Source organism: Saccostrea echinata, unplaced genomic scaffold (assembly GCF_033153115.1).
Source record: "Saccostrea echinata isolate AGI-Se365-2 ecotype Australia unplaced genomic scaffold, CSIRO_AGI_Sech_v1 ptg000012l, whole genome shotgun sequence".
Taxonomy (NCBI): Eukaryota; Metazoa; Mollusca; class Bivalvia; order Ostreida; family Ostreidae; genus Saccostrea; species Saccostrea echinata.
The window spans coordinates 18,547,957-18,565,033 of record NW_026889761.1 but is presented as its reverse complement, the minus strand read 5'-3'; the positions used below and the strand labels follow the sequence as shown (position 1 = coordinate 18,565,033).

Genomic DNA, 17,077 nt, shown 5'->3' with positions numbered 1-17,077 from the left:
TTGAATTTATCCGCCATGTTTACTGACCTTGATCGATTTTATTTTGGGACAACCAATGAGAATTCGGGATCTAGGGGAGCGGATCGTTTAGGATTTCCCTTATTTTAAGCATAAATATCACAGTTTATGAAAAAAATATCCCATGGAATGCTTTTATTTATCGATATTTAGTGATATCATACAACACGAACATTTATCAACACCGATATTTACTTTATCAAGTGATTCTAAATTTCAAGTGCAAGTCTCAGTACATCACGCGAGAACTGTCATGGCTGCTGAGGAGAACGACTGGTAAACAAGCAGATTTATTTTACTTGGTTTTCGCGTATAAAGGGTTATGATGTTGATAGTGAATAAAAATTCCGTCTCATTGGAAGTAAGTTGAATGCAAAAACAATTCATTTTGCCTGCAGTCGCCCGTATCTAATAAATATATTTGCACCAATACGGAGATGCAGTGGAATTGTAGCCCTCTCCTGAAAATATCAGATTAAAAAAAAATCGGAGAGGGCTACATTATTGCAGCTAATTTCTTTTGAATGGTTGGTACTAAGGCTTTCAATTTCACATGTGTATTTCTTTCTTTGAGTACTAACATATTGAATCTTTTGACCTTGACCTTGGAGTTTGACCTACTTTTGAAAAATTTACCAAACTTTATCCTTAGTCATAACTTTTGATTGATTGTTGACATGGCTTTTATATTTCACATGTGTATTTTATGTGACCAGACTTTTTGGGAACCAACATTTTTAACTTTTTGACCTTGTCTGAGTTTTACCAACTTTTGGAAAAATTTAATCTTTGCCACAACTTTTGAATGGTTGGTGCTAAGGCTTTCATATATCACATGTGTATTCTTTGTGACAAGACCTTTCTTTGGGTCTGACATTTTTTACTTTATGACTTTGACCTTGGAGTTTGACCTACATTACAAAAACTTTAACCTTGTCTTTAACTTTTGAACAGTTCATTCTAGGGATTTATTTATGTATCCCTTTTGACAAGACCTTTTCATTGGTACTAATATTTTGACCTCATGAACTTGACCTTGGAGTATGACTTACTTTTGAATTAATTTAACCTTGGCCATATTTTCTGAATTGTTGGTGCTAGGGCTTTCTTATTTCACATGTGTATTTCTTATGACAAGACCTTTCTTTAGGTACCACCATCTTTGACCTCATGACCTTGGAGTTTGATCTACATTTGAAAAACTTTAACCATGGCCTTGAGCCGCCATGTGGGGGCATCAATGTTTCACAAACACATATTATTGTTTTTAGCTCTAAGGGTCAATGGCCAGAAGAGCCTATGCGATGGTATCAATGGTGTCAATCTGTCCGTCTGTTTGTCCGGAAATAATTTTTTCAAAATTCTATGTTTTCTACATTTTTTTTTTAATTTAAATAAATCTTGGAAAACAAGTAGACTACACAAAGACACATCTATGTAATTCTGTATATCTTTTTTCAATTTTGACCAATGGTGTTTCTTTGGTTACTAAACAATGCTACTCCTCCTACAGATTAATTTGATTTCAATGAAACTTTGTGCACAGGTAGATTACACAAAGATACAAAATTCTAAAATTTTAGACCTTTTTGATATTGCAAAGTCTAGGATTTAAACGGTCAAGATGGTATAATTAATACATTTTATGGATGGAATGGATTTTAAATTTCAAAAAGGGAATATGAGGAAACAGATTTGAGGAGCTTTCGAAGAAAAAATATCCTGTTTGTTGACATTTTGTATGTATTTCTTTAGATGGGTTTGTACAATTTCCGTCCCTCTGTGCGACCTGTACCCCTGGAGGTTCACATCCATGGATTTCCCGGCCAGCATTACTGTCCACGCATGGCCACCATGAATAAACCAACCTTTCAATGTAAGTCAGACAGATATACATGTAGAATATTTCTTATTATAAATAGATATGTTGTTTCTATTCACTGATCATGTTTAATTTTTGTACTTCTTTACTGATAAAAAAAAAAATGTTGGACAGATGACACATATTTTAAGGAAAGTTTAATTTATAACATTTAGAAGCAAGGTTCTTGTGAGGTGTTACATCATTAAAATGTGTAGAAGCCGGATGCTTTGTACAGAGTGTTACAACATTAAAACATGTAGAAGTAAGGTGCTTGTACAAAGTGTTACATCATTAAAATGTGTGGAAACAAGGTGTTTTGTACAGAGTGTTTTATCATTCAAGCATGTACGTAGAATCAAGGTGCTTGTTTAAAATGCAACATCATTAAAACATTAAGAGGTAAGGTGCTTTGTACAGAGTGTAGAATACAGTAATAACCAATTTATATGCAATGATTACACGCTATCTCCTGTAATGTCTATTATGGTTATCGACAAGAAATCTAAAAAAGGAGGAAACTCGATGAAGAATGCTAATTTTTTCATATTGAGTTGTTAATAATCAAGTAAAGGATGGTGGAATCCCTACTTATTTAGGAATGTAAGCCTGTGTGATAAACAGTTTTCATAAATTGCTGTCATGGTTTATTGGGCATCAAAAACAGTTTTCTTGTTTGATGGATTTTATGTAATTGCATCCAAAGATACATAAAAAACTTGTGGGGGAAGACATCTAAGCTGAAAATGATAGTTTTAAAACTGTCATTTCTCATTTAAACCAATTTAAGGTTTGAATGAATAATACTAGTAATATTTCAGTAAATCTTATGGGTCATGCTTTAAATGCTATGTTTTATTTTTTGATCTACTAGAATTTTAGTCAGGTAGAATGAAGAAAACTCACTTCTTATCTGTGCTATTCATTGGGTTAGTAATATTTACAAAAAAAGACAGGTTGTGTACTGGGATAAGTCATCTATAGACATGAAAAGTGAGGCATTACTGCCAAGCATCAAGATATGGTGCATATATAATCACAATGTCCATCTGTCTGTCTGTCCCTTAATTCTGCACTGACATTGTTACACAAAAAATATCTAGTACAAATATGCCAAACAATTCATAGAGTCAGTTAGATTTTGAGGCTATGGCTCGAAAGAGCGTGGTGGGGGTGGTAGTGGATAGCTGTTGAAAATCTGTAGAGTCACATAGCATCAGTTTCAGAAAGACATTAGGTACCGTATATACTCGCCTATAAGTCGGTCCGCCTATAAGTCGGTTGTATTTTTTAAGCTTACATTAAAGGGATTGACCCGCTATTATACCAATATTTTCATAACTCGCCTATAAGTCGGACAGGGGTTTTTGGACCAAAGTTTAACTCCCAAAAAACCGACTTATAGGCGAGTATATACGGTACTGTTCCTTCCAAAATACTGCCTATCCATGAGGCCCCTGACAGGGAAATCTTCAGCTACGGGGACCTCATTAGGGAAATATGTTTCCTGGTATAACTCAGTTTATAATACTTATAAACTCTAATTGAAATTGCATGTGTATGCCTTCATTACAGTACATGTACAGTTGAACTTCATTATCTCAAATACCATGGATATGTTGAAGTGATTTGGAAGTTCTAATTGCTTATTCAATAAGTATTTTTCCCAGAATATATCTAACCCTCAGATTTCTTGAAGTATTTTCTCAGTCCCACTTGGTTCAAGAAAACAAGGTTTGATTGTATTTCATTTAGATCATGCAAGGTTTCATTTTGAATCCGTGTATACATAATTACTAAATTGGAACTGGAAAAAATTGTGTAAGTTATTAGTGTCTTGAAGAAAATAACTTCTGAGAAATATCAGCTGACTACATCAGTGATGACACAGAGTGACAAAATCGAGACATCGCCTGTAGCTTTGCCATTTATAACTCTCTGGAGGATAGAAACAGAATTTTGTCTATTGCCGCAGACATCTGATTAAGTTGTGGAGGAGAACATTCATACTCATTAACAATTATGTGCTCACAAATTAAGTCTTGTGTCTAAGATATTTATTATGAGATCTAACATAGTCAAGTTACATGGAATGTACAGTTTTAGTATAAATGTGTGACATTGGCTTGGTTAATAAGTCTCATACATGTCGGTTTAGTTAATAAGTCTCATACATGTCTTATGAGGAAAAGCAAATATTGGTCAAATATAGTAACTAAGTTGATATGATATATACAGGCTGTAAATTGCTCAACAGTATTATTTTCTGCTGTAACAGTATATTCTTTTAGAAGTTGTGCAAGTATCTAGAATCCATTCAAAACAAACTTCTGCTTAAGATAGCTGACAGGGGTTTCATTGCACAATATTTTGTGCAGTATAGTGAAATACAGCATATTAATAAAGTTTAAAGATAAAACAGATTTAATTTTAAGATAATATTTTTATATCCTTTATCAAATTAAACAGAATTAAGACATAAGTAAAAATCTTTTGCATTCTTTTAAAAAAAAAAATCTGTTTAACAATTTTTTTTTCAAATGATAGGTTGATGGACATCATAATTGTGTGTTTGTGATGTTATTATTAGCTGAAGTTCATAAGAAGGAGGTCATAAATTTGACATAAAAAAAGTATAAAGTATGGTAGATACTTTTAAAATTTAAAACATAGAAAATTACAAATCTCACTGTAATTTTTAGTTATTTCTGTATGAGTCCTTAGTATCGATAATATTTTGTAGTATGTACTACATAAAAATAGTAAAATTTTGTAAATATTTACAATTTAAGATGTCTACTTTAAAAACCAGCTGGTAAAATTTTGTGTTTCTTATATATAATATACTAAGTAGTATTACTCAATATATACCAATATTACAATTTGCATGAGCAAAAAGTCTATTGCAGTATTTTATAATTTGCTTCAAAATGCAAAAAGCAGCATTTCCCAAAATAATCATAGAATAAATGTACCTGTATTTTGAAATAGTCCCTAAAATGTACCCAGTTAAACTTGCTCGGCATGTACACATTTAAGTCAGTTTAGGTAACACATGGTGTAAAAATAAACAGTAACTAAAGACTGCTTCTTTCATTTTTTTGCTTCATACAACATGGAATGAATACTCTTTTAACATTCTTTGGTAGCAGAAATTCTCCGCTATGTTTAAGGATGTTACCCATTACTGGAATCTTACAAATAAGGCTGGGCTGCATTACTGATAAACAGTTGTAAATAGTTGCACCTTACACAGATACAAAGAAGCAATGTCGAGGAGTTACATTATGGCTAGTTTAGGAAGATTTACAATACATGTATTGTATGATACACAATATAGTTAGGAAGACAAAACATGATATAGGGTTATTGAATTTATATTGGTGAATATTGGCACGAGTTTGCTGTACAAATGCACGAGCTTGCGAAAAAGCCTTGAATAGTTCCTGATATGACTCATTCCCTGTGGAGGCAGAACCCCGTAATGTCACTGACCAATTTTAGAGTGCTTTCTTCCCCACTGCGGTGTTTAATGTGGTGTCTGATGACTGTTAGTGTTTCCTGTTGAACAAGAGTTGGATAGGAAAGGTCATGACCTTATTGATCCACCTATAATTTACAGAGTTTGTATCGCTCTCTCTGGTGGATCTTTACAGTAGTCCTCGAATCATTTACCAGAGTAATGACACCTATCAGATGAAGCTGGCTGATGGACTGGCTGTTTTCTTTGTCAGTATAATGTTATTAATAAACCAATATTTGCTCTCTGAATTATGTTTTTACTCCCCAAACGATGAATGGTTTCATTTACTAATGAAAATAGATAATTGTGCTTTGTGACTTATTTCATTATCTTTCAGGTAGAAACATGTTCTCATTATTTCACCATGTATTTTTGTGAAAGTTGATAGTATTTCATAATAGGATGCTCTTTAGAGTTTAAGTTAATTATGATCACCCAGAATCAATTTTGGCTGGGTTAAAATATTGTTTTTAGTTGTACTGCCAAACATTTTAAAGAGCATTTTGTGAAAATGAAATAAAGAAACAAACAGGTTAACTTTGTATGTAGTCACTAAGATTGAGTGCATACAAATTGGCAAATTCAGAGAATTGTGGTCCCCCACTTTTGGGGCCTTATTGGTTGGGGTGCAATAAACCAATTGACGTATTGTAACTGTCTTGTTTATAATGTCTGTTCATCATGCTAAGAAGTTTTATATTTTTGAATAAATATGTTGTACCAACATTACAGCCTAGTTAAATGTTTTGAAAATTATTTCATACTGCAAGGTCATGAAACAAAAAAACATAGTACATTTGAAAAAAAGATCTTGACACAGGAAATGCAAGTGTAAAAATATGAAAGCCCTATCTTTTCAGGTACAAAAGCTATGGCCAAGGTTAATTTGAAAAGTATAGGTCAAACTTCAAGGTTAAGGTCAGAACAGTAGTACATCCAGAAAGGTCTTGTCACAGGGATTGTACACAAGAAATATGAAAGCCCTATCTTCTCTCATTCAAGAAATATGAAAGCCCTATCTTCTCTCATTCAAGAAATATGAAAGCCCTATCTTCTCTCATTCAAGAAATATGAAAGCTCTATCTTCTCTTATTCAATAGTTAGGTTTGTTATTACCTTTAAAAATGTGTTCCTATATAAATCAATACTAATAAAAGTCTAACATTTCCAATGTTTTGCTGGTGGTCATAAAAAAAATCGATGTTTGACCACAGAGTGAGATGTTGGACCTGTCGATGAGATGTTGGACCGCTTACGTCACACAATGGGCGGGGTCAGCTAAATATCATTTGCATTCGTTGGTGTTTGACATACATGTATTCATGTTAAATAATAATACTAACAATAAAATAAATAAATGAAAGGTATAACAAAACATTTATTGACTGTATTCTCGGGCAAAATGCGTTTTGTCGACCCCTCGAACCAAACTGTTTGCCTTCCGCCTAACGGCCTCAAGCAAACAGTTTGGTTCTTGGGTGTGACAAAACGCATGTTGCCCGAGAACCCAGTCAATAAATGTACAGTATTATTAAAGTTAAAATTTGTAAAGAAAGTCATACTTCAAGGTCAAGCTCATGAGGTAAAAAAATTCACAGTATACAGGTAACTCTTGATGGCTCGAACTTCGATCTCTCGAAGTTCTTGATCGCTTGAAGTGAGTCTCTGGTCCCGAAATTTTCCACTATATAACTAAACAAATTTACTCTTGATTTCTCGAACTCTTGATCTCTCGAAACCCTTGATCCCTCAAAGTCAAAATGCAGTCCCGCTATGCATATTCTATTAGAATTTACCCTCGATACCTCGAAGTGGCTATGTGTATGCAAGATTATATAATTAGCACCTTTACCTGGACATTTAAATGGCCCAAGGCAGAAGACGCGGGTCTTTAGGACCGGGATGTTTATTCAGATGACACTTATGCTGCAAGGTGATAATTGATTTATAATTAATCATATTTTGCCTATATGCTATTAAAATAATTATCATCGACTGTCTTACGATAATTTAGAGATGCAGTGTCATTGAAAGTAGTAATTGATTAAAAGACAAAACACTAATTTAACTTTTATTTGGAGTCAATGTCAAAGTTAAACGAAATAGGAAAAAAAGCAGAAACAGCCTCAATGTCAATATGACAACTATTATTGGACAAATACTTACAGAACTGCGTTCAATGATCATTTTTGGAATAGTCAAAGGTATGTAGGACGCTGTAAAATGTCGTTTTCATGTAACGAATGTTTAGTACAATGTCCGTATTACAAAGAAAAAAAAAATATATACATGAAATGACGATATACTTTTTTTGCTTTACTCAGTTTAATAAAATATTCATCTGAATTACGAAAAAATATCGTTGTTTTATATAAACCACATGTAAAAGGTTAGCACTGCATGAAAATCATTACATCCGGTAAGACTAATTTTAAAACCTGTCAACAAACCCGGAAAATTCCGGACTCTTGAAATCTCTCGAAGTTTTTTCTCGGTCCCGCGGACTTCGAGTAATCGAGAGTTACCTGTATTTGAAAAGATCTCGTAGGTAATATTAATGCATGTGTGAAATATGAAAGCCCTACCTTTTCTCATTCAAAAGTTATTACAAGTTAAAAATTTTGAAAAGTAAGTGAAACTTCAAGGTCAAGGTTATGAGGTCAAAAATCAAAGTGTATTTAAAAAGGTTTTGTCATAGATAATGAAATATATAAAAGCTGTATCTTCTCTTATAGAAAAGTTATTACCAATTATAATTTTGGAAAAGTATGTCTCAAACTCCAAGGTCAAGAGGTCAATAATAGTCTGAAAAGTATTGCAACAGGTAATGCACATGTAAAAAATTATGAAAGCCCCTATTTTCTCTTATTCAAAAGTTATGACCAAGGTTAAAGTTACTGTGACTGACAGATGGATGAGCAGACAAATGGATAGATAAACGAGATTGAAAGTCATGAAAGCACCTGGGACAAGAATTTGTACAGCAAAACTCATAGTGAATTTCAATAGAACAAAGAGAAAAAACTTTTTTAGTTTTATAAATTTTATACATTTATAGCAAATTCATTGCAAATCTTAAGAGGAATTTGTTATGAAACAAAAATTTTAAATACTTTATTCCATTTTAAATTTGTAATTGTATCTTTCCACAGCCATAAAAACCCACTCCCCTGAGAAGCCAGTCCTTGTGTTTGTGTCGTCAAGGAGACAGACACGGCTGACCGCCCTTGACCTGATTGCCTTTCTTGCTGCAGAGGACAACCCCAAACAATGGCTACATATGGGGGAAATGGAGGTGAGGGGGATACTAGTCATTAATAATATTATGTGTAGGAGATTACTGAACCAAATAACTAAATATTCCAGCTTTGGTAATGGAGGCTGCTAGACTGTACTTATTGTGGCCCTGAGTACTTTCAATCATAGGTATAAATCTTATTTAGAATGGGCAGATTGAAGACATTTAAAAAAATATATCTTTCAATGTATACAAGTATATTGCATGTAGTACTTCTATATATGTTGATCAAGGTTTCGTGCATTCATCTACAGTCTCAACTAACTAGCAAAAGGGTTCCATTAATAGATTTTACAATACCCCTGAATGTAGATTGAATTTCATTTATTGCTGCAATTTAGTATTAATTTGAGTCTGTGAACTTAGTGCGTGACTCATGAGACAATGTTTATCTTTTAAGTTTCAGAAGTTTTTGATTTCATTAGGTCTATAAAAGTGCACAGGCCAAAAAAAAAAAATGCTTAAATATGGGTGTTTAATTAAACAATGATTACTTAGACTCCACCCTTATGTATAATTTGTGTGCATGTTTTGGAGCTTTGTTATAATTGCGGTTGTTTGATACGTGAAGAAGGAAGAAGATCATAGCTAATGGAAAATCCCTACAGGTAAGGTTTGAATCTCAATACAGGTATACTTGTATTATATATCTGTATTTTTATTGTCAGTGTGTGTGTGTGTGTGGGGGAGGGGGGGGGTTGTACCACTGTTACTACTCTACTTTGTTAATTGAGCTAGCTTTGACAGATTATTAGTGATGAATTAATTGCTGGACTTGATGCATACTTAATTAATTTGGAACAACTTTCATTTCAATTGTGGAAATCTATGTAATATTTCTCCTTTTGACATTTGTTTTTGGAATCTAAATAGATTATAAATTTTATGTTATATTTGAAGCTGTTGAACTCAGCAACCATTGCCTAAGTCTGCTATGTTGCTGAATGTGGATTTTTCTCAAACAGGGACTAATAATTTCAGTAAGAGAGAAGTATAACCATAAAACAATGTGCCAAGAGGGCATGATGTCACTTTTATGATATAAATTGAATAGAGGTATCTCAGATTTAATGATTTTATTGCACAGTCAGAATGAACATCAAGGATTTAATGAACATTGATTGCAAGCTTGAAAGTTATACAATATTACAGAAAAATTAGAAACTTTTTCCATAATAAGTTCTTCATAACTCTGTGCATATACATAGGTCTCTTCTCTATCTGATTCAGCTCTAGGCTGTACCTTTTGCTTTTCTTCAGCAGGTCTATTCTGGCACCTAAATTCTTATTCTTTGTCTATAATGTTTGTGGTTATCAGGTCAGTGCCAGCCGTGTGATGCAAGATGCATGGTTTTTTTGGGGTGTGTCCTGTCCAACTCCACTTCTGGAGATTTGATTAAATTAGCTCTCGGTTGTTGATCCACTCTTTCCCACAGGTCTTCATTTCTGATCTCTTCTGCACATAGTTGTCTTTAACCTTACCCTGCAAGGAGATAGCTATGCATACTCAGCCTTCTTAAAGATTACTTTTCTAGAAATTATACTCTTTTCGGAAAGCTTTGCAAACTCAGAGGGCTCTATTCGAACAGAAGGCTTTGGAAAGGGAACATTTCAACAAGATGGGTATGCAAAATGTAGCTTAAAACTAGAGGGCATTGGAAATTCTGTCCACAATAAGAGGGCTTTTGAAACTTTTTATTCTTCAACTAGAGATTTACCTGAGAGATGTAATTTCAAACCATGCTGTTGGAGGTTTGGTAAATTTCAACAGTTTAACAAGTGCTTAAGAAAGAGGAGAACAATATTATAAAACAATTCTCAACCATTTACGAATAAAGGGGTTTAGTCTCTTGGATACTGGGATCTGTCTTTGTGTTTACAACAATGATTCCCCCCCCCCCCCCCCCCAAAAAAAAAGGAACTACAACCTACAACCATTACAATTATTTTTCAGGAAATATCTATTAAGCAATTTTCGCTGCTAGGAACAAAGGTTCTAGTTCCGAGCAGCTCTGTTATGGCAGATTGAATCCTTTATTCCTAGCTCCTATATATTGATTGTTCCTAGAATTAATAGTGAGCTGTTGTAAAACATTCACAGGTCATGAAGAAATGATAGTATTTATCTGGTACTTATCAACATATAATTTTTTTCTGTCATATTATCCTTATTAATTATCTTGTGGAGGTACATGTAGCAGTTGATTTAGATGATATTGCTTGAGTCAGGGAAATGAATATAAATAATTTATTTTGATGGGTAATCAGCTTTTAAACCTCCAGCTAAGAAATGCATTTTTCTTCCTCAAGAAATTTTTGTACACCTTGAAAAAACTAGAGGCCAAGGAAAGAAAAAAAGTTACATTTTAAAATGCTACTTGCTAGATAGAAAAGAAATGTGTTCTTTTCTCTTCTATAAATTTTCTTGCTGGAGTTTTTTTTTTCCTGAACACCCCTTTTGATCCCAACCTTACCCTTCCCAACCCCCAACCCACCCCCAAAATAGACAGTGAAAAAGAATACTGTATACAGGGAAAATTACACCTCCATTTTATTTTTGCTCCTTCCCCCCTACTCACAGGTGGGTGAATTTAAAACAGTGAATTCAAAGAATACAATATAATTTCTTAAACAGAACTGTGACTGGTCAAAGAGCAAGGGCCACTTCAGTCCTTTTTTGGCCCTGTAAATTTCTGAAAAATTAAAACTGCATAGTTTTAGTCGACAAGGCAATACTGGTAAATATCACTTGAACACTTGGTGACTGAATTTCTACTAAAAATGACGTAATTTTCTTGCTAGTCAATGCATTATGACATCATGAATTGCGTCATTATTCAAATATCCCGTATATTTCTTCAAAATGGCCAAAATATTATGCTATTTGTCAATATTTTGTATACAGCACAATCTCCGATCCAAAATGTGCAAATATATTATGAAAGAACAGCTCATTAAGATTATAAAACATACTTTAATTTTTGGATCGAAGGGTGTGCTCATATTTTAATTCTTTGTTGAAGGTTCTCAAATTTACCTGTTTTCTGCAAATTTCAAGAACTTTGCAATTTCACAAAACCTGTTTTCCAGTACCTGGACTCTTTAGAGGAAACTTTTATATACAAACTGTAAGCGCCAAGTCTCTACTTTACATTGATGTTGAGAAAGGGACATAGTGTGTTAGTGGATAAATCTGTTTATCTTCAGGGCCATTATATGCATGAAGTGAACCAAGCTCTTTAAAATGGGTCAAAATTGTTTGCAAGTGTGAGAGGGCGAAAATAACACGGGACGAAAATAACCTTGTATACAGTACCTGGTATATTGTATGAAGAGTTGAAAATCTGAAGAAACCTTATGCATAAGACTAATTACTACACTGTAGCCAGTTTTGAAGCCATTTTTTCCCTTGAGATACAAGGATGGCTGAAACTTTCTTCAGAGTAAGTTGGAATAATAAGGATGTGGTTTCTTAGTTAATGGAGTTTTCAGTCATTGATTGTGATATAAGGGTGTCATTAATGTTTAATTAATCATATATCATAACAAAGAATTATATACAATATGTATAAGACAAGAAGTATCCTTTGTGCTTTTTAATGAAGATCGACAACCTTTATGTCCAATAATTGGAAGGAGAATGTAACTTTAACAAATTGTTACATTATGATTTATTGCATCTTTAATGTGGTCATTCATCTTAACAATGTGATAATGGCATGGTAAGAATAAGTTACAGTCAAACCTAATTATCTTGAACTCAATGGGACCGAGAAAAAAATTCAAAATATCCAAGGATTAATGATATTGAGGATAAAATAATTGAAGAGTAAGTGGTTGGGACTTCCAGGTCAGTTCAACATATCCATGGTGTTTGAGATATTGGTGTTCAAGATATCAAAGTTCAACTGTATTTCCAAAACGTTTTGTAGATTCATAGTTCAATCACAGACTTTTACATACTGGGTTTCAATCTTTGGGGGCTTTGCAAGTAATTAATATACCTCATATTCCTGGTAGAATTTCTGAGTGGGTTTGCTTAAGGACTAAGCAGCTTGGAAACATTTAATAATGTCAAGTGCATCTCAAAGTTAGAAATAAGTCTCGGATTAAGTCCGTATTTTACCAGACATCTGGCTTATTGCAGTAGATGTAATATTAACCAACAAAGTCAACATTAGATCCTGGGAGCAAATTACATCAATTATTAGTTTTTGTTTCCAAAAGAGTTCATTGCGAGAGACTAAAAAAAAATAATTCAAAAAGAGATGAAGGGAAATGAACTAGAAAAAACTAATTGATTTGTCGGTACCTTTTTCCTCAGTAAGATTAATCTTTCATAAACTTAATAAGCTGTCTATGGAAAAATATATTAATATCTCTAAAAACTCATTAGGTATGTAATTGGGTAGAGTGTTATAAAAAAAAACCAAAATCTTCCACAAAAGCTGATAAATACTTAATTTCTACAGTGTGTAGCTTATTCCTTTTCTCATATTCTGAAAATAGATTCTGACAATTGCTTCTGTGTAATTTTTTAAACTTGTCAAATTAGGAATGTACAATAAATAAGCAGAAAAATAAGATATATACAGCCTTATTTGGATCTATATCTGTAGCATTTGGTAATTCTTTTTCATAATCTGATACGTTCTCTTTTTCTTTAAACACTTGATATGATGATCTCCTATGGGAAATAGTCAGTTTAGAAACGGAGTCATACTAATTTGGTGTTGATTGGATTTCTGGTTGGTGGACAGTTAATACAATGATGAAAAAAATGGCCCCAAGTTCATCAACCATGGAAGGCAATCTAAGAGAACAATAAAAAGGGGAGAAAAAAAATCAAATTTCAATATGGCACTGTAAGCTACAAATTACAGTTTGATTGGGAAATATCAGGAAGCTAGGCAGGGGTGATTGGTTTACTGTAAGTGTCAAGTTTACAGTTACACTGGGATATCAGATGTCTTGTTCCATTACGAGTCTCTCTTCCTGATGCTGGAAGTAAGGTGCTAGCTTACATATCATTGATTGCTCTTGGACTGTTAAGTGATTAATTAAACATCCACCTCTTATCACACGCTGATTAAACCTCCTATCAGAATAGACAATGCACTCATTAGCTGTGTATACATCCAACATGGTGCATTGTGTGTCTGTCATAAACTTTTGAAATTTTTAAGTTTTTATAGAATGTCTCTGAACCAATATCAACCAATTTGCATATAGCTTCTATAGGTAAAGGGGAACAAAACTTGGGATTTACATAGTCCTTACCTACTTGGGGCCTATTGAGAGTTTGGGCCAAAGCTATCGAAATAGCAATGTTCAAAAACTTCTGTACTCAAGGAGACCTATAGCAGGCCAACTTTTTGCATGATAATACCCCCCCCCCCCCCCTAAACAAAGTTTGTTCATGGTTGTTCTTGATGCAAAGGTGTGTAATGACCTTGACCCAAAATTATTATTGCAAGTTGAAGGTCACTGGCAGAAAAATTATAAATTTGTGTCTGGTCTACAACTCCCTAATGGAGAAACATTGAAAGTTCCTACCTTTCAATTTGTAAGATTGCTTACTACCTGAAGGTGTGTCATGATCTTGACCCAAGGTCGTTTGATCAAGTTCAAGGTCACTTTTACAAAAAATTTTAATTTATGTAGTAAGCATTTATACCCTTGGGTTGAGGGTTTAATTAGGCTCCAGGTTTGGTCAAGTTGAATGATTATATTTTAAAATTACATTCTTAAAAATCCACTTCTTTATTCATGAACATCTAGAACTGTTTGTATGATTTTAATTAAGGTTTAATCCTCAACAAAAATTGTTAAATTCATGGCCCCTTGGCCCATGATTCAGACCCCAGGGTGGGGCTAAGTCAGTCATGCAATGGGGATGTTATACAATACAGATACTGTTGAGTTCATGTTATACAATGCAATATATTCTAGATAAACACTGTGAAATGGCACACAAGTGTTAGAAGTCCTTGTTATGCAATTGCATGACTCTCAGTGTCCTTTAATAGATATGTTATAGATTTGGTTGACCAGGGGTGAACAAAAACATGCTGCATTATCTAATACCTGACACATCATGTTTAAAATAAATTCATTGATGAATGATAAACAACCAAGACTTGTGGTACTTGCATGTATTATTTCTTGTGTCATTTGGAGACTTTTTATTCAAGGCATGCTGTAAGTATTTTGATATACATTACAGGGGTTGAAATTTTCCTGGAAAACTCACTAGCCAAGGGGCTACTGATCAGTAGAAAAATTACTAACCCAAACCTCAAACTAAATAGCCCAACAACATTGTTTGTTTACTCAACTTTGATGTGATTAAAATGCTTTATCATGCAAATATATTCACTGACTTTCAAAATGCTTGTGATAGAAACAAACTAGATCTCATCAAAAGAAACCAGTCTACATAGAAAACGAAAGTAAAGTGACAATCTTTTTTCCCAGCCTGCTAGTCTGACGGACTATTGTTAGTTCTGTTACATTTAAATTAGCTAGCCTGATTCTTACAATGACCAGACCCGGATGTCGGGTTACTGAATATTTTAATCCCTGCATTAATTTTATAATATATCAATACGAAAATCCTTAATCTGATGAATGTTAACCTTGGCAAAAATAAGCCCCATACAATAGTTACTTTCCAAAGTTCTTACATATGAGAACTCATGTTCTAGTCTTAAACTAGAAAAAAAAAGGCAATTATGGTGAAACTTGTTATATTGACACCTCTTGCTTTCATGCCCAATCAATCTTGGACAAAAGATGGCAATATGTAAAGGCAGCACTGTAGATTGAAAGTATGTACATTACATTTATAAAAAATCTTTTTCATCACCTGTTGGCACTTAGCAGGCAAACATGTCCCTCTCCTTCAACCACCACGTTTTAAGTGATTGCATTGGAGGATGAATTGGGTTTGTGTGAAAAATGACTGACACAATTTGTCATACTGCCTCAACATCAAGTGTTAATTTTTGGAGTTGAACATTTACAATATATGCTCATAGACATCTCTTAAGGTTCTTGAACCATTAGCAAAGTAATTTAATTGTTCTCCCGTTACAACTTGTGGATGCTATTCCCTGAACTAGGTATGTTACCCAAAAGGCTATGAGCTACAGTCACACCTCTTTATCTCAAAACTTGATGGGACTGAGAAATAACTTCAAGAAATCCGAGGATATAGGAGATATCTGGGGTAAAATACTTAAAGAAAAAGTGGTTGGGACTTCCAAAACACTTTGACATATACATGGTATTCAAGATATCAGTGTTCGATATACTGAAGTTCAACTGTATATATTAAAAAGTATTCAAACTTAAGATGTTATAGCAAAATTAGTAAAATTTACTGACATATGCTTGCATGTAATAATCACAACACTCAAAATATGTAAACAGGAAATCATTCCTCTAGGTTGGTGAGACCAATCCACACTCTCCCAAACTAATTCAGTAACAGTTGTATTTTGTATAAAGAAAAAATACTGTCATAAAGTTTTAAGAAATTTGTTTAGCCATGCCTAATGTTACAGATTATATCAATACACTGTTAAAGTTGTCAAGAAAAGGACAAATTGAAGGAAGTGAAGGAAGGATTTATATTGTATAGAACTTCAGAGAGTTGCTTATCCACGATCAAAGCCTATCTGTACGTTATCGTGTTTTATGAGATTGTTTGAACTGACTTATAAAATATATTAAAGGACTTATCGCATGATTTTTCAAAAATCTTAATTTTATGAAAAATATTATCTACAACCTTGTTTATTAAAATTCTGAATACAATAAACGTTGTTGGAAGCATATTTTAAGAGATATTGAGAGCTGAAATTCAAATACGGCAATATGCATATTTCAGTCGGATTTCGGCGAAATACTGCTCTGACGTCATAGGCGACAATTCAGTGATAGAGAGATGAGAAGTTGCACACTATTTACGAAGTTATCAACGACAAATGCAGCTTCATTATGAAAAATGTTGAAAAAATTAATTCCTAACGTGATTTTCAATAACTATAGAAACATTAACTAGTTCTAAGGTGTAAGAATTTTGAGATATTTTCGTTTTTTATTCCAAACATTTAGAATCTGTAGGTCTGATTACGGCAATGTTTCGTGATCGGAAAATTATTTTTCAAAACCGCCATCCTTTACAAAACATATGAAAGCATACTTGCATAAATTAATGTTATGTTAAAAACGAAGAATAACAAAGTTATGTAATATTAAATTTGTCAATCAAATGAGTTAATACATGTGATAAAATGACAAATCAAATTGTATCTGTGTATTGTGATGGCGAGTTTCTTCGTCTTCGCTGCGTCTCCCTCGCTATCGTCGC

General features: G+C 33.3%; 1 protein-coding gene across 1 annotated transcript in view; it reads left to right on the top strand.

The window, feature by feature from the left end:
* Window positions 1-17,077, top strand: part of LOC133185475 (activating signal cointegrator 1 complex subunit 3-like) — an 86,858-nt gene that overhangs the window by 17,868 nt on the left and 51,913 nt on the right. Inside the window, exons 29-30 of the mRNA XM_061320722.1 lie at window positions 1,774-1,894; window positions 8,555-8,697. Coding sequence (XP_061176706.1) covers window positions 1,774-1,894; window positions 8,555-8,697 — 264 coding nt within the window. The remainder of the gene's footprint in view (window positions 1-1,773; window positions 1,895-8,554; window positions 8,698-17,077) is intronic.